This window comes from Nymphaea colorata, chromosome 2 (genome assembly GCF_008831285.2).
Source record: "Nymphaea colorata isolate Beijing-Zhang1983 chromosome 2, ASM883128v2, whole genome shotgun sequence".
NCBI lineage: Eukaryota > Viridiplantae > Streptophyta > Magnoliopsida > Nymphaeales > Nymphaeaceae > Nymphaea > Nymphaea colorata.
The window spans coordinates 11,085,379-11,099,243 of NC_045139.1; the positions used below are offsets into that span (position 1 = coordinate 11,085,379).

Sequence of the window (13,865 nt, forward strand, 5' to 3'; positions counted from 1 at the left end):
TGTAGTGGAGTAGTAAAATCAGAAGTTTTAGAGGATCTTTTCTTCACGTTCATCTTTTATTTTATCTTACCTTTATTAATGAATAATCAGTTCAATGACGCACCGACTCACGATCTGGTTCACGAATAAAAAGAATTAGGGTGCTGTCTAGGTAATGCATGAAAGACAATTCAGGATGCACAGGATGATTGAGATCTCATTAGATCTCTTTGTTGCTACTTTGTTTTTTTTTTTTTTTGTTTACAAATGCTACGACTCATTCATCTAAATTTTATCATCTTCAATCTCCCAAACCCCTTACATTCGCTGGACAGGGTTAACTGTCTTGCAACAACCTCCACGGGAAAAGAATCCCCATCTAGATGTCTAGAATTTAGCTGAGTTGGTATCCACTTCGTACGGTTTGTGCAAAACTACCCATTAATTCAATTCGCCCAAGCTGCAACAAAACCATTCCCATCATGTTTCGTCTATTGTTCTTCCTTCTTGGCCTGCCTCTATGAACCTTCAGTTTCACCCTCCCCTGCAACTGCCCTAACAGTGTTTTCTTCATTCTTCAACTGGCTATTAAGATCATCAATAACATTGTCTGATGGGCACTTGTCTCCTGGATTTGCTGGCGAAACCTGACAAAAACACTCTGGCCATGAATTTGTGTAGAACGACTCCGGGCTTATGCGCTTATGCGGCCCACCAAAGTGACTTCTGAATATGACCTTCCTAACAGATGCTTCAAATTCAGCCTGGCTAGAGCGGCCCTCTTCCCGAGCAATGAAAACAGGTGCAAGTGCTTTTCTGTCTGGTTGGAGGGTAGTGCGAAAACCATAGTACAGGCGATGACCCATCAAGTTGTTGGCGAAGTTGCTTGGGCCATCATAGGTGGGCATGAAGATGTCTGACAGAAGGCACACCATATAATCTACAGCAGATGCAACTAAGCCATGACCATCTTCATTCATGGCAGCCAATTCCTCCGGAGTTGCAATGCTGCCATGGTTCACAAGATGGGGAAACATAGTCCTCAGAGGGCGCATGAAGCGATCACCACCAAACAACTCACCAGCAGCCAGATAGATCCGGGTGGAGTTGTCAAATCCCAAAGCACGCAAAATTAGCCCGACCTACCACAAGAGCAATGCCTTAGTTGTAATATCCAGGTATGGTCACAGAAAGTCAAGGAGCTTTGGCCACTTTGAATGGATAAAACTACAAGGAGAGATGGAAGCAATAAGACAAAAACTAACCACTTCCACCCTGAACTAGGAAGGATGTCACCTCATCCATCGAGCCCCTTCAATTGTACTTGGTATATGCAAAACTAGACAAGTAAAACAGGTTTTATTTTCTTTCTTAAATCCAGGTAGCCACCCTATCTGAAATCTTATGACCAGTTTACTAAATTTTGTGAGTGGAAGATTCTCTAAAACGTGCTATGGGGATTGTGATGGTAACTTCTGCACTTACAATTGTGATGATAACTTTTGCACTTACTAATCCCAATTCAAATTACTGTATCCCTCAGAGAAGTAATCAACAAGATATTAGGGAAATCAGTGAAGATGAAGCAAGCATCATACCTCTTCAGGAGTTAATGGACACTTCCCAATGGCTCTTCTTTCACTGTAAACAAGAGTTTTGTTGGCGAAATTTTTCTGTCGATATTCCCGCAGGATCTTTTGTTCTTCAGGGTTAAATATGTCCAAGCATCTGAAACGTATAATATACAAGAATCACGAACAGTAAGCCTGGTGTCTAGCAGTGCTAAAACTAGTTGTGCTCATCTTGACAAGGTACTTTCAAGAAAGAAGAAGCACCATACAAGTCCCTAGAGTCAACCCCAAATTCCTAACAGGATTAGGAGCCACATAAAGGAAAACCCACTTAGTTATAGAAACACCTAAGCACTTAGATGGATACCTAAATTAAACTAATGCAAACCAAGTAGAAACAGTATCGGAGCCTGGCCTAAATAAAAGAGCACCTCATACAGCAACATTCAACACCAAATAGAAGCATGGAAAGTGACTTACCCAGCAAAGGCAAGCATATCCATTTCAAAACGTAGATGTATTGACATAAAGTGGCCCTGTGCACGAAGCCTATTCACAATTGCACTGCTCAGTTTCATTATATTTGGCTTAAACCTTAAAGCATGAAAATTGACTCTGCATCTAAGTCGCTGGTATTCTGGATGATCAATCTCTTCTGCCAATCTGTGTGAAAAGGGAGTCAGATAAATAGCACCGTGCTCCTTCATCTTCTCCAATGCATCTGTTGTATACCAACTGACTGGAGCATCCCTAGGAGGACGGAGCTGCAGCAAGGGCCATTTTGGAATGACTTGGAATGCAAAGCAAAGTACACTTAAGTCAAATCCTGTTAAGATGATCAAGTTATTCTACCTGAAAAGGCTTCAGCTTTTTTTTCTTTTTCCCAGAAGCAATTTCTGGCAGACTGTGCACGACCCGTATATCAAACTTAAGAGATGAAATAAAATGCTCAACATCATAGATATCTGAAAAGCCACTGCATAAAACAGCACTGAATTATCTGACTGTGAACTCTGGTAGCAAATAGGTAGAAGAAAATTCAAGACATCAGCCATAAGCACTCCATTTGTCGATAGATCTTATTAAGTGCAGATCAACAATTAAACCTCAGAAGAAAATTTTAAGAAAATATACTCGTACAAAAACCTCAAAAAAATTAACCATACAAAATAAATGAACTGGGACATAGGTAATCAGCAGAAATATTTTCATCATCTGGAATGCCAGATGAAGAGTTTAACTGGTTTAACAACAAATGATATGCACATGTCAACATTTTCAGAACCTTGACAGTCTTCAGAAGCCAAACATGCAAGTGCAGGAAATCATTCAACATTGAAATCTAGCAAAGGGACCAAAAATTCAGCATGATAGGATTTATACAAAACATGTTAATTAAGTCACCTATATATTGTAACATCAAACAATAACAAATTCATGACGTAACTGATCATAGTCAGAAGACAGACACAGATTGGTCAAAGCCCTAATTGAGACTAATCAGTTTGGGTTGATCAACATCGGTCTCCAGAACATAGAGAAGCATGCCAATTGAAGTGCCGAAAAGGTAACAGATATGTAATGCTATTATGAACCAAGTAAAACCTTCTATGTATACCTATAATAGGTTGAAGAGAAAGCACTCTGCAAACAAAACAAAAAGAGTAGGGGAGAAAAAAAGCAACACCAATTTCAAAGATATTTTCTAAAGAAACAAAAGAAAAACAAATAAAACTTACTGTCAACAACTGGTCCTTGGCTAATCAACCAGGCCCATCAACTAGCCCATCAAACTGGGACCTACCTATCCTATACCCATGGAATTGTCGATGGCCTGCCCCTGCTAATGCCGACCACAAAGAGGTCTTCCATTCACTTCCCAAGGTGTCACATGAACACATGAACATCATAAAATGGGTACTGCAATATGCTGACATGGCTGGACATAGGTGCAGGTACTAGACACAACAATGTATTATTTATTTTGTTGGTATATACTTCAGAAATGAATATAGTATTGCTTTTTTTAACCTTATAATATATATATATATATATATATATATATTAAGCAGCATAGTGCATAGAAAGATCAAGCATAAACATGCCTTTCATGCTTGTTTGCTCTTGCCTCTCGTTATGATGATGCATATATAATATGGTTGACTGATGATAACTAGCTTACATTAGTCTTACGGCGGGTGTAATATTACCACTACAAAATGTTGGTCAACCTCCACCTCAAACAAGAAGTCAAGAACATGAGAAACATGTTATAAAAATTCATTGATTTTCAAGTGGAGGACCCAGGCTTGAGTTATCAACACGTGGTTGTTGTTTTACCTCTCTTCTTTACCTCTTCAATTAAAATAAGCATCTTTTTCTTCATCTGCAGGGTTCTTAGTTTTCCTTGCCACCTTTTGCTTGAACTTCCTTTGTACTTTCTTCACGTTCCTTTTTTCTATTTTCACATCATGGAACACCAACATAACTCGACAAGTTTCTTTCCCTCCTCTTCCAGTTACCTCACCAATTTATTTTCCTATCCAGCATTGGAAAAGAAGGAACGTAGATTGATGGCATTCTGTTACCATTTCGTAGTGCCTTTTTGCTGAGCTTCCATGAAAACTACATCCATCTATTTGCATGGACTAAATATTATCTGGGTATGTAAATTCACCAAATCCTCAATTAACATTTTTAACTTTAATCCTCCCTCCTGAACTCAAGTGCAACCAGAAACCCCACACATATCTATTGAAGAGTCAGGGTTTGATCTAAGCCTGGGCACCGGGCCGGGCCGCCGCCGGGTACCCGGCCCGGCTTGGGCCCGGGCTCGGGCCTTGAAATAAAACTTAACGGGCCCATTTTATCGGGCCCGGCCCGGTTAATTACTGGGCCGGGCTCGGGCTTGAGAGTGTGTTCGTCAATGGCCCGAGAAGCCCGACACTCGACAGCAGCTTTAAAAAAAAAAATCAAGAAAATGATCTTAGGCACAACCTTCGTTTTCATTCTCATTTTTTCTTCCGTCACTCGTTCTCCTCTACTCCGCTGCTCTGCAAGAGCAGCATACTGGTTTCCTACTTTCCTTCAACAGTTGGAATGCCTCCTCTGGTCCTCTCCATCTCCATCAGCTCGTCCTCTCCATCAGTGACTGGAATGAGAAGAAGAGCATGAAAACCTCTTGATGCAGGCTCTAAAACCCTTTGTTCGCCTACTTGCCGGAACCTTCTACTCCAGCCACCGCTGCTTCTTGTCCACCTTCTTCTCCATCGATGGTACTCACTGGTGACCGGACGGCCATCCATTCTCAGTCCCCCATGGCAGACCTTGGAGCCCTACGCCAACCTCCCAGACGATGTTGAAGGGAACCCCAGGAACCTCGTGCCCTCACCGTGGCTGGCCCCAATCATGGCCCTTCTCAATGGGTTGCCGGAAATGGAGCATCCCCTTGATGAATTCTTGATGGGCCGGGCTGGGCCTCGGGTATAAACCAAAGCTCGAGGCCCATTATTTCACAGGCCTGGCCCGGCCCGAAAGCTTTAACGGGCTTCCGTTTGGGCATCTTTTTCGGGCCGGGCTGGCCCGGCCCGACCCGATGCCCAGCCCTAGTTTGATCTACCCAAAATATCCACCATATACGCTCATATATCAGAAAATGAGTCTAATGCTTCCTAACCAGCTCTCATGCCACATCCAACTAGTTACAAACTTAAAGAATAAATATGGATATAGCACCACAAGAAATAGAATGCAAGTTCTGAAAACTAACAACATTAACTGCATTTAACCAGACATGCTTTCTTTGGTGGCCAAATCCACAGATGTTCTACAGTTACTGACCACATTTCAAGACAAATGAAATGGGAACTCAATTAGTTTGCCTACACACCACTGGTATTTCAATAGTAAACACCTCCTTCAAATGGCAACATCATATAACGAAACATCAACTAGTGTTTCAATAGCAAACACCTTCTTCAAATAGCAACATCATATGACTAAATATCTCTCACCTTACAACAGAATGCCCCAGTGGGGTTCAGAACACAAATTGACAATTCTTCTTCATAAGAAAATATCATCACAAACAATGAATACACCATATAAGTATTTATATCCTTCAAACAACTTGAGAATCACTAAATATATATGAATGCATGTGATACCTCTCGTCGTGCCAGTAGTAATTGGCATCCAGGTCAGGAAGCACAAGTGTAGCATTCATTATTCGTGCAGCAAGAACAGCATTACATATCTACAAAATAAAAAAGGACCCACAAGAGTCAAGCATAGTCCTGAAAATATCATAACTTTGTTCCAACGCTAGCAGCTAGCGAATGACCTCTTGAAAGGAAGTTTATGACATTAAAATGTGAGAAAACTAAAAAAACAAGATGGATAAAAATATTAAAATGCATAACTGACTCATCCCATGGTCTTCTTACTTCAAAACCATTTTGTGATCTTAAAAATGGAAAAATGCAAAACATAATTTTATAAATGTCAAACAGACTATTCGATTAAACTAGAATATTAGATAGTCAAGAAGGTGGATATAAGTATGGTACATGGAAAGCTCGTCCAAACTCATCATTTTCTATCAGTAACATAAGGAAAATAGGTCGACAGTTTTTGTCATACGTTTCTAGGAAAGAAGAACACCAGGAAGTAATTAAAGGAGCTTCTCATGGAATCTCAGATACTTCAAAATTATTAACCAAAATTTTTAAGGAAGACAAAAGAAGAAAGTCGTCACTAGCACCAAAATTCAGATTAAACTCAGAGAGAGATAGAGAGAGAGAGAGACCGCAGTCCGCTGTTGATTTAGGCCGCCATTACAACGAACCTTCAAGTACCCATTGCTTTCAGCTGGAGGAGCTGTCAAAATAACACACCAACTCACTTATATCGATCAACTGAATATAAGGCATATTTGCATCTTGTGTTAGCAATTTGCTGACTCTAGATAAACCGCAGACTAAGTACGTACGGTGCCAGTTGGACCTTGGGGCAGATGATGGCCTCCAACCATCAGAAGCAGCGGTTCTCCAGAGCTTATTCACATCAATCTGGTCATAAACAACCAAAAGTACGTTGAGAAATGTTAGGGTCATGGAAGAGCGAGAACATAAAGATCGTCTGAGTGGAGTCCCTAAAAACAACCAAAACAAGTTGGGAACAAGAAGCAGGACAATAACAATTCTTGCATCCAGAGCACGAAGTGCTAGACCGTTTTGCCTGATTATTATTCAGTTTCTATCAAGGGACCTCTTGATGTTAGAGAGACTAAAAAGAAGATGACACATACCCGAATACACGGATTAAAAAAATTCTACTGTCACTGAAATTTTCGAGATGTTATCGTACTATTAGCAAGGCGATTCATTTAATTATCATAGTGTCACTGAGTTTTTTTTAGTTTCATCTTTTAAAAAAAGCACTTTCTATTTTTTGCGTTCGTTTTTATTTGTCATATATAGTTGCGAGATCTTTCTATCTGTGACGAGATTCGTAACGTACGCCTTCAACCGCGGCAACTAGTCGAATTAATTAAAGCTGATAGCTGCCACTCTTCTTCATCTGGCCGCATCGCAGTTTCCATTTCTCCTCCAATTTCCACGACAGAAATCCGGGCTCAACGAAGCGCAGAAATGTCAATGCCGTAGTATTAACAGCAGAAAACTCGAAACCCGGGAGCCCAACAAAACAACAAGAACGAAAAACAAAACCAGAATGGAGAAGAAGCAAAAGAGAATGACCGAAGGGAAACAGGAAGGCGCTACCTCTGGTGGGGAGCTCAAGCCCGTTTCCTTGATGGTGGAGAAGAGAGAGATCGTGCAGATCAGGAGGACGATAAGCGCCACCGACAATCGGCCCGCAAGAACCTTCATCCCGCCGCTCAATTGCTTCAGATGCCGCTGCCCTCCCACTCCACCTCCTCTCCTCCCGAACATGTCCCCTGCCCTGAGATCACACAAAATTTTGCCCTAATCAACCTCTCATGAAACCAGAAAACGGAGACTTAACACCAGGAACCTCCGCATTCCTGCTCTGAGGCAAATCCTTACCTCCTCATCCTTCCCCGTCCTACAGCAATGGCTTCCCGGCGTTAACAGATTGCTGTTCGTATTGAACGAGATATCCGCCTAGCTTGAGGATTGCTCCACATGAACGAGAGATAGAGAGAGAGCGCGCGCACGAGAGAGAGAGAGAGAGAGAGAGAGAGAGAGAGAGAGAAAGCGAGTGATGCACCGAGGCACCCGTTCCTCTGCAACTTCACTGAGAATTTCCGCGTCCTTCCAATTTTATATATTAGAGGAATATTGTATAAGATCCAGATCTTTGTTCATAATGTTTAGGAGTCCGTCTTTCAGGATAATGGAACTGACCCTATTTGCTCGTGAGTTGATAAATAACAAAAGTTTTCTTAACCATCCAACCGTAGTATGGATTGAACAGTCTCAACTGATTTTAAGAAACCAGAATCATCGTTAAAAATATATATATATATAAACCACGTGAACCAAGAGTGTCGATTGAAGGAGTATTGTTTTTCTTTTATATATTTTAATCTTATATGAATTCAACGGTTTTGATGAGATGGCTTTACAAAATCAAATATACTATTCAATTATATATATATATAACAGCTGTGCTCCAATAAAGCATTTTTATATAAATTCTCATTTTTGAAGGAACACAATAAATATATATATATATATATATATATATATATATATATATATATATATATATATATAAAGGTCACAATTCTTAAAAATTATGAAACAAGAGCAGAAATAACACCTACAATTTTTATCAATATAATCTTTTACCACAAACTTTTGAGCGGCATATAGGATCGATAAAAATGAAAAAGATATACGTAATTTTAACGTAAAATAACCTTGAAAAATTACAGGTAACATTGTTTATTTTCAAATTAACAAGAGTTTAATATTTAGTAATTTTTATGAAAGGTATCTTCTTTATTAACAATTTACAAAGGTGATTTGCTTTTTCGAAATTATAAGTAAAAGATGAATACGAAAAAAAAAAAATTATCCCCTAGGAAAAATGTACGAATTAAAAGGGTACTCAGTATGTATCTTTCGTTGGGATGCATGGACATTTTTCAAAAATGATAAAATTAAAAAGACGTACTTATTTTTTGATGTTCCAAAATGAAGAATTGAACCCAACCAACATTTTGGTGCATAAATCAGATTTTGTAAGCGAAAGACATTTCGCATCCTTCATCAAATCCAGTTTATACTTCAAAATACGATTTTTGAGTTGATTAATCTAATGTTTCTTCACTTATAAACTTAATGAATATATTCATTTTGCGTAACAAAATAATAGATATAAGGTATTGGTTGAGGTCACCGAACTCTGAGTTGAGATGTCATTTTCGTAGCATTGCAACCGAAATTACATATTTTACGAAAACCATGTAATATTCCAAATAATTTTGTTTCATGTGAGCGAGAGGATTATGACCCATTTCTTCGAAAGGAACCAGAAGGCCTTTCCGTTGTCTTATAGCAGGGCTGTACATGAGTTCAGTCGTGTTCTAGTTGGCCAAATTCGAGCTCGACTCAGAAAACTCGAGTTAGTTCAGCTTGACTTGATGATGCAAGGTCGAGTTCAAACTTGACTCGTTTAACTTGTTTATATTAAGCATGTTTCGTTTCTTTATTAACTCGGCTACTTGTTTAACTATTTTCTCATTACAATTGGTTGAGCTAAGTTGAGTTTAAACGAGTCGAGTTCTTGCAACTCAAACTCGATTCGTTTAACAATCGAGCACATATTTGAATTTGAGCTTGACTAATTTATAAATAAATCGAGTTCGAGTTAAGTTTTGATGAGCTCCAGTCTCATTAAATGAGTCTAGCCCGATTAAATTTAAAAAAATATATTTTAAATATAAAATAATATATAAATATAATTAATTAAAATAATATATATATATTTATATTTATATATTTTAAAAACCATTTATCGGGCCCACTTGGGCTGGCCCCCTTTTCTCGGGCCCTAGTCGAGTCGGGTACCCGGTGGCGGCCTGGTCTGCTGCTCAGCCTTAGTTAGGGCAAAAGCTCGTGGACAGTCAGTCTTTCTATTTTGATCTCCTGTGGCTTCAATCCTTTATGTTACGAAAAGAAGAGGGGGGCACGCCCTATAGCATAGCAGGGCGCTTACCTTGAAGCACTACAAAACAATTATGGGCCCAATGGGATGAGAGAGAGAGGAAGCTTCAGCCTTCACTCAGGCAGAGAAATGAAGAAGTGGAAAAAAAGAACAAGCCAGGGAACAGATTGAGAGAGCACAAAAGAATAAACAAAAAGACAAAGAACGTAGCCTGTACAGCCAACGCTTATGGAAAGAAAAAGACGGACAATGAAAGGACGAAACTTGTGGGGAGGGCTGGAAGGAGAAACTCAAGAAAGAAAGAGAGACTCACCAGTGAAGAAGAAAGCTAAGGCTGCCATGGCGGTCGCTAATTCTCTTACGACGTCCCTTGCAGACGTGGGTACGTAGGAGGACGGGAGAGGAAGAGAGATCTGAGCTTGTGAAAGAGAAAGGTAAGGAAACATGCCTGAGATCTCTTCCAAACATAGCCCAAGTGACAATAATCAGGCAACTTTTCTTTCTGAAACGCTCCGTATTCTATTTACTTATTTTCATCTCAAGCCAATATTGACTTTCATGTTATTATAGCAAATGTAACTGTTGGAACATCGCCATCAAAGCCGCCTCTTAGATAATGAAGGCTAAAACTAACACGTCAGAGTAAATTACATCGATTATCTTTAAATAAGTTATAGATGTCAACTATGCAAATTATAGTGTTTCATAAATCAAATTATATGACTGTGGTCACAATATGTTTTTTTTTTTTTTTTAAAAAAAAGTGAGTGGTTCATTCCACCGCCTCTAAGAGAGGCCACCGGCCCCCTTTCTTCGTGTTTGATTTATGGGTTTACAAAGCATGCTTTGGAATCTTTTACGGTTTAGAAATAAAGCACACTAAGACGTGACAGTGACCATTTCAAAATTTGAGCACGAATCCTCAAAGGAGCCGAACCACCTTGTCGCCGAGTACATTACCGCCCATCGGAGTAGCGTATATGTATTTGATTTAAAAGAATAATGTCTAGAAAGAATATTATAAGGTTTCAAAAGTCCATTTTATTTTAAGGTCTCAAAAATCAATATTCTCAAGTTCTTGAGACAACATGATTTGGAACTTTGTGTTTTTTTTTTTTTTACTTGGCAGAAAATAAGGGATCCACATCATGAAAGATGCAACACCTTACAACAGGTATTGAGAGAAAGGGTCGTCCTGGCCTTGGCAGAAAAAACAGGGAACACGTTTCAATTGACCGCAAGATCTGATCTACCACTATAAATTTACGGCAAAAGACACCCTTACAGTAATTCCATACCCAGCTGCAGCTGGCTAAATAAATGTCTTGTTCTTAGGTTTTATAAGCTTAAAAAGATATTTAGAAAATTTAAAATCAATTAATATATATATATAGTGAGATTGGCTGCTCCATGAAGATTGATCAATCTTATAGAAAAGACAAAAGATACTTAAAAGAACCGGTCTCTATAATATATATATATATATATATATATATATATATATATATATATATATATATGGCCTAATATAGTAGTGAGATTGTTTGCTCCATGAAGATTGATAAATCTTATAGAAAAGACAAAAGATACTTGAAAGAACCGATCTCAAGATAAGACTGATTTTACTATATATATCAGTTATTTGAGGGCATTACGGAACCTGACCTCTCTTTCTAACAAAAGGAAATTAGCTGATAAAAGTAAAAAAAAAAAAAAAAAAACTGAGTATATTTGTCTCAAACGCTTAGGTTCTTTTTTATTATGGTGCTGCCTCAATACAGTTGATTGACAATTTCTGCTTACCTATTTTTATAAGACTAAGTAGGATAAGTATTTCTGCTCAACTGCTCAACTGAAAGCATAAGCTTTCCTTCCCCCATCCATGAGGATATCATATCTCTCTCAGGATGATGTTTCTGTTATACTTCAACTTGTATATTAGTTTCTTCATTTTTAACAGTACAGAAAGTTGATGCCACGAGAGCTTGAAATTAAAAATTAGCCGTCTATCAACCTCTATCTTGTCCATTATGCCAACCTTCTTGAGGTTCAGATTAGATCATTGTAACTTTTTATGAGAAAAAAAAAAAGAAAGGCAATTCGGGATGATGCTTCTTTTGAATGAGATGGATCATTCTTTTTTCCAATTAAGTTCAAAAACAAAGTCACGTATAGACTTTGTAAAGATCAATTGCTGCAAGTTTTTATTTCCTCAGTAACCTCACTTCAGGGTAGACACTTCCCCTACTTTGGAGGACCCATATTGCCCATTGAAGGTTTGACGGTCAGGGTGTGGGTCTACGCCTTGAACTTGTATAAAGTTGGGCTTGGAATTGAACCATAATTGTCTAAATGACAGCCAAGGTCTAACGGACAATCTTCAAGAGGGTTGTTACATCACAATCAAGTAGGGTTTGATAGGTGACTAGTTTCCGCTTTAAATCTTTAAGGGATAACTCTCTGTGCTACAAAAAGAGCCACTGACGTACAAGTTGAAGCATAGTCTCAAAGCACCAAGTAGACCATATACTCCAATAAATGAAGGGTTAGGTGGAAGCTTTGGCCTTCTTTCATGTTGGCCTAGCGAAAACTATGCAAACATTTTCTTATGAAATTGAAGAATTTTTAATTGTGCCTTTATTACACGTTGTATCGAAAAAAAATTACAACAGGCAAATATCAATAGGCTGCATTGATTTTAGTACTTACCGAAAAGGCTGTTAACTTTTTGTGAAACTTTCAACAACCACCTCTATGTAGAAAATTTTTAAATAACATACTAATGTATAGAAATGCCCTTCCCACACTACTTTTCAAAAAATAACAAAAATTTCAAAAAATTACAATAACAGAAAGCCCCTTGCTGTCCAACAGGGGGTAATTTGTTTCGAAATTTTTGTTAATTTTGAAAGTTTCTTAAGAAAATGGCATTTTCATATTTTAATTTAGTATGCTAATTTTTTCTAGGAAAAACCGGTTGGTTCTTTGAGAGTTTCGCGCAAAAGCTGAAGGCCATTTTCAATGAGTTCCAAAAGTTAGGATATCCAACTGTTTGATAAGCACCTATTTGTAATTTTTTCATACCAATTGTGTGTCACTTGTTATTTTGACACCTTTGGGGTGGGGGTTAGGTTTTGGTGGTGTTGCTTTCATGAACAAACATCCGAATGTAACATTACCTGTCTCATTCCTTGGACCCTAAAAAATTTTATTTATTGGTTTGACATTTTTGCAAAAAAGTCCCTATCTTATGAATCATATTATAATGTTTTGTATTACATGAAATTGTGAATAAGTCTCTATCGCCAATGCCTGTTCAAGACTTTGAAGGTAGGCCTGGGCATCGGGCAGGCTCGACACCTGAAACACAAGCTTGGCCCGACACTTAAGTTTCAAGCTCGGCCCGACACTTAAATCCCGAACTTGGGCTCAGTCCAATTAAAATTTAAAAAAATATATTAATATAAAATAATATATAAAAAATAATTAATCATAATCAAATATTATAATTATATATACAAATCAATAAAATTAATGTTATAAATCTTATTGAACCAATCCGGGCTTAGTCGGGCCCACCCAACTATTAACCTCTCATTCACGACGAATGAATTTAATTATGCATATAAGTTCTCATGAGAAAAGAAAAAGTGTACCATAAACATCATCTACATAAGCCAAAAGACAGTGATAGTTTTCAGAAAATGGCCTTTTGGTTTTTTCCACAAACGTTTCTTTTAGGAGGTGTTTGATTTGGTGTCCTCACAGTGGATGTTATCCGAGCACAGGTAAGGCCGGAGAGGGCTGGCATCAGCCTCGTCCACATTGTATTGCTATCAAACCGAAACACTAAGGACTCATTTGGCAACAATAACAAACTGTTACTATTCAATAAACCTATTCAAAAATTTGAGGTGGATTCATGGAACACTATGTTATGGCGTTTCATGAATATACCTTGATTTCTGGGCAAGTTCATGAATCAGTAATACCTTGTTAGTGTTGTCAAACAACCTCTAAAGGGGTCAACATTAACCAATATGGGTCCGTACCAAACCATTTACTAATAAGATCATAATAAAAAATGAATTTGATCCATAAAAGAATATATTCTTATGTTTGATGCCAAGATATGCTCCAAGCAATTTAAGGCAGCTG

The 13,865-nt window shown here is 38.2% G+C and overlaps 1 protein-coding gene across 1 annotated transcript; it reads right to left on the bottom strand.

The window, feature by feature from the left end:
- Window positions 1–148: 148 nt before the first annotated feature.
- LOC116247366 (O-fucosyltransferase 1) lies at window positions 149–7,839 on the bottom strand. The gene is made up of 9 exons (XM_031619528.2): window positions 7,619–7,839; window positions 7,334–7,514; window positions 6,541–6,619; window positions 6,358–6,428; window positions 5,717–5,805; window positions 2,403–2,526; window positions 2,031–2,314; window positions 1,578–1,707; window positions 149–1,121 (listed from the first exon to the last, which is right to left on the bottom strand). Exons 1-9 carry the CDS (start codon window positions 7,624–7,626, stop codon window positions 498–500), a joined length of 1,590 nt encoding a protein of 529 aa, XP_031475388.1. The 5' UTR covers window positions 7,627–7,839; the 3' UTR covers window positions 149–497.
- Window positions 7,840–13,865: the final 6,026 nt, after the last annotated feature.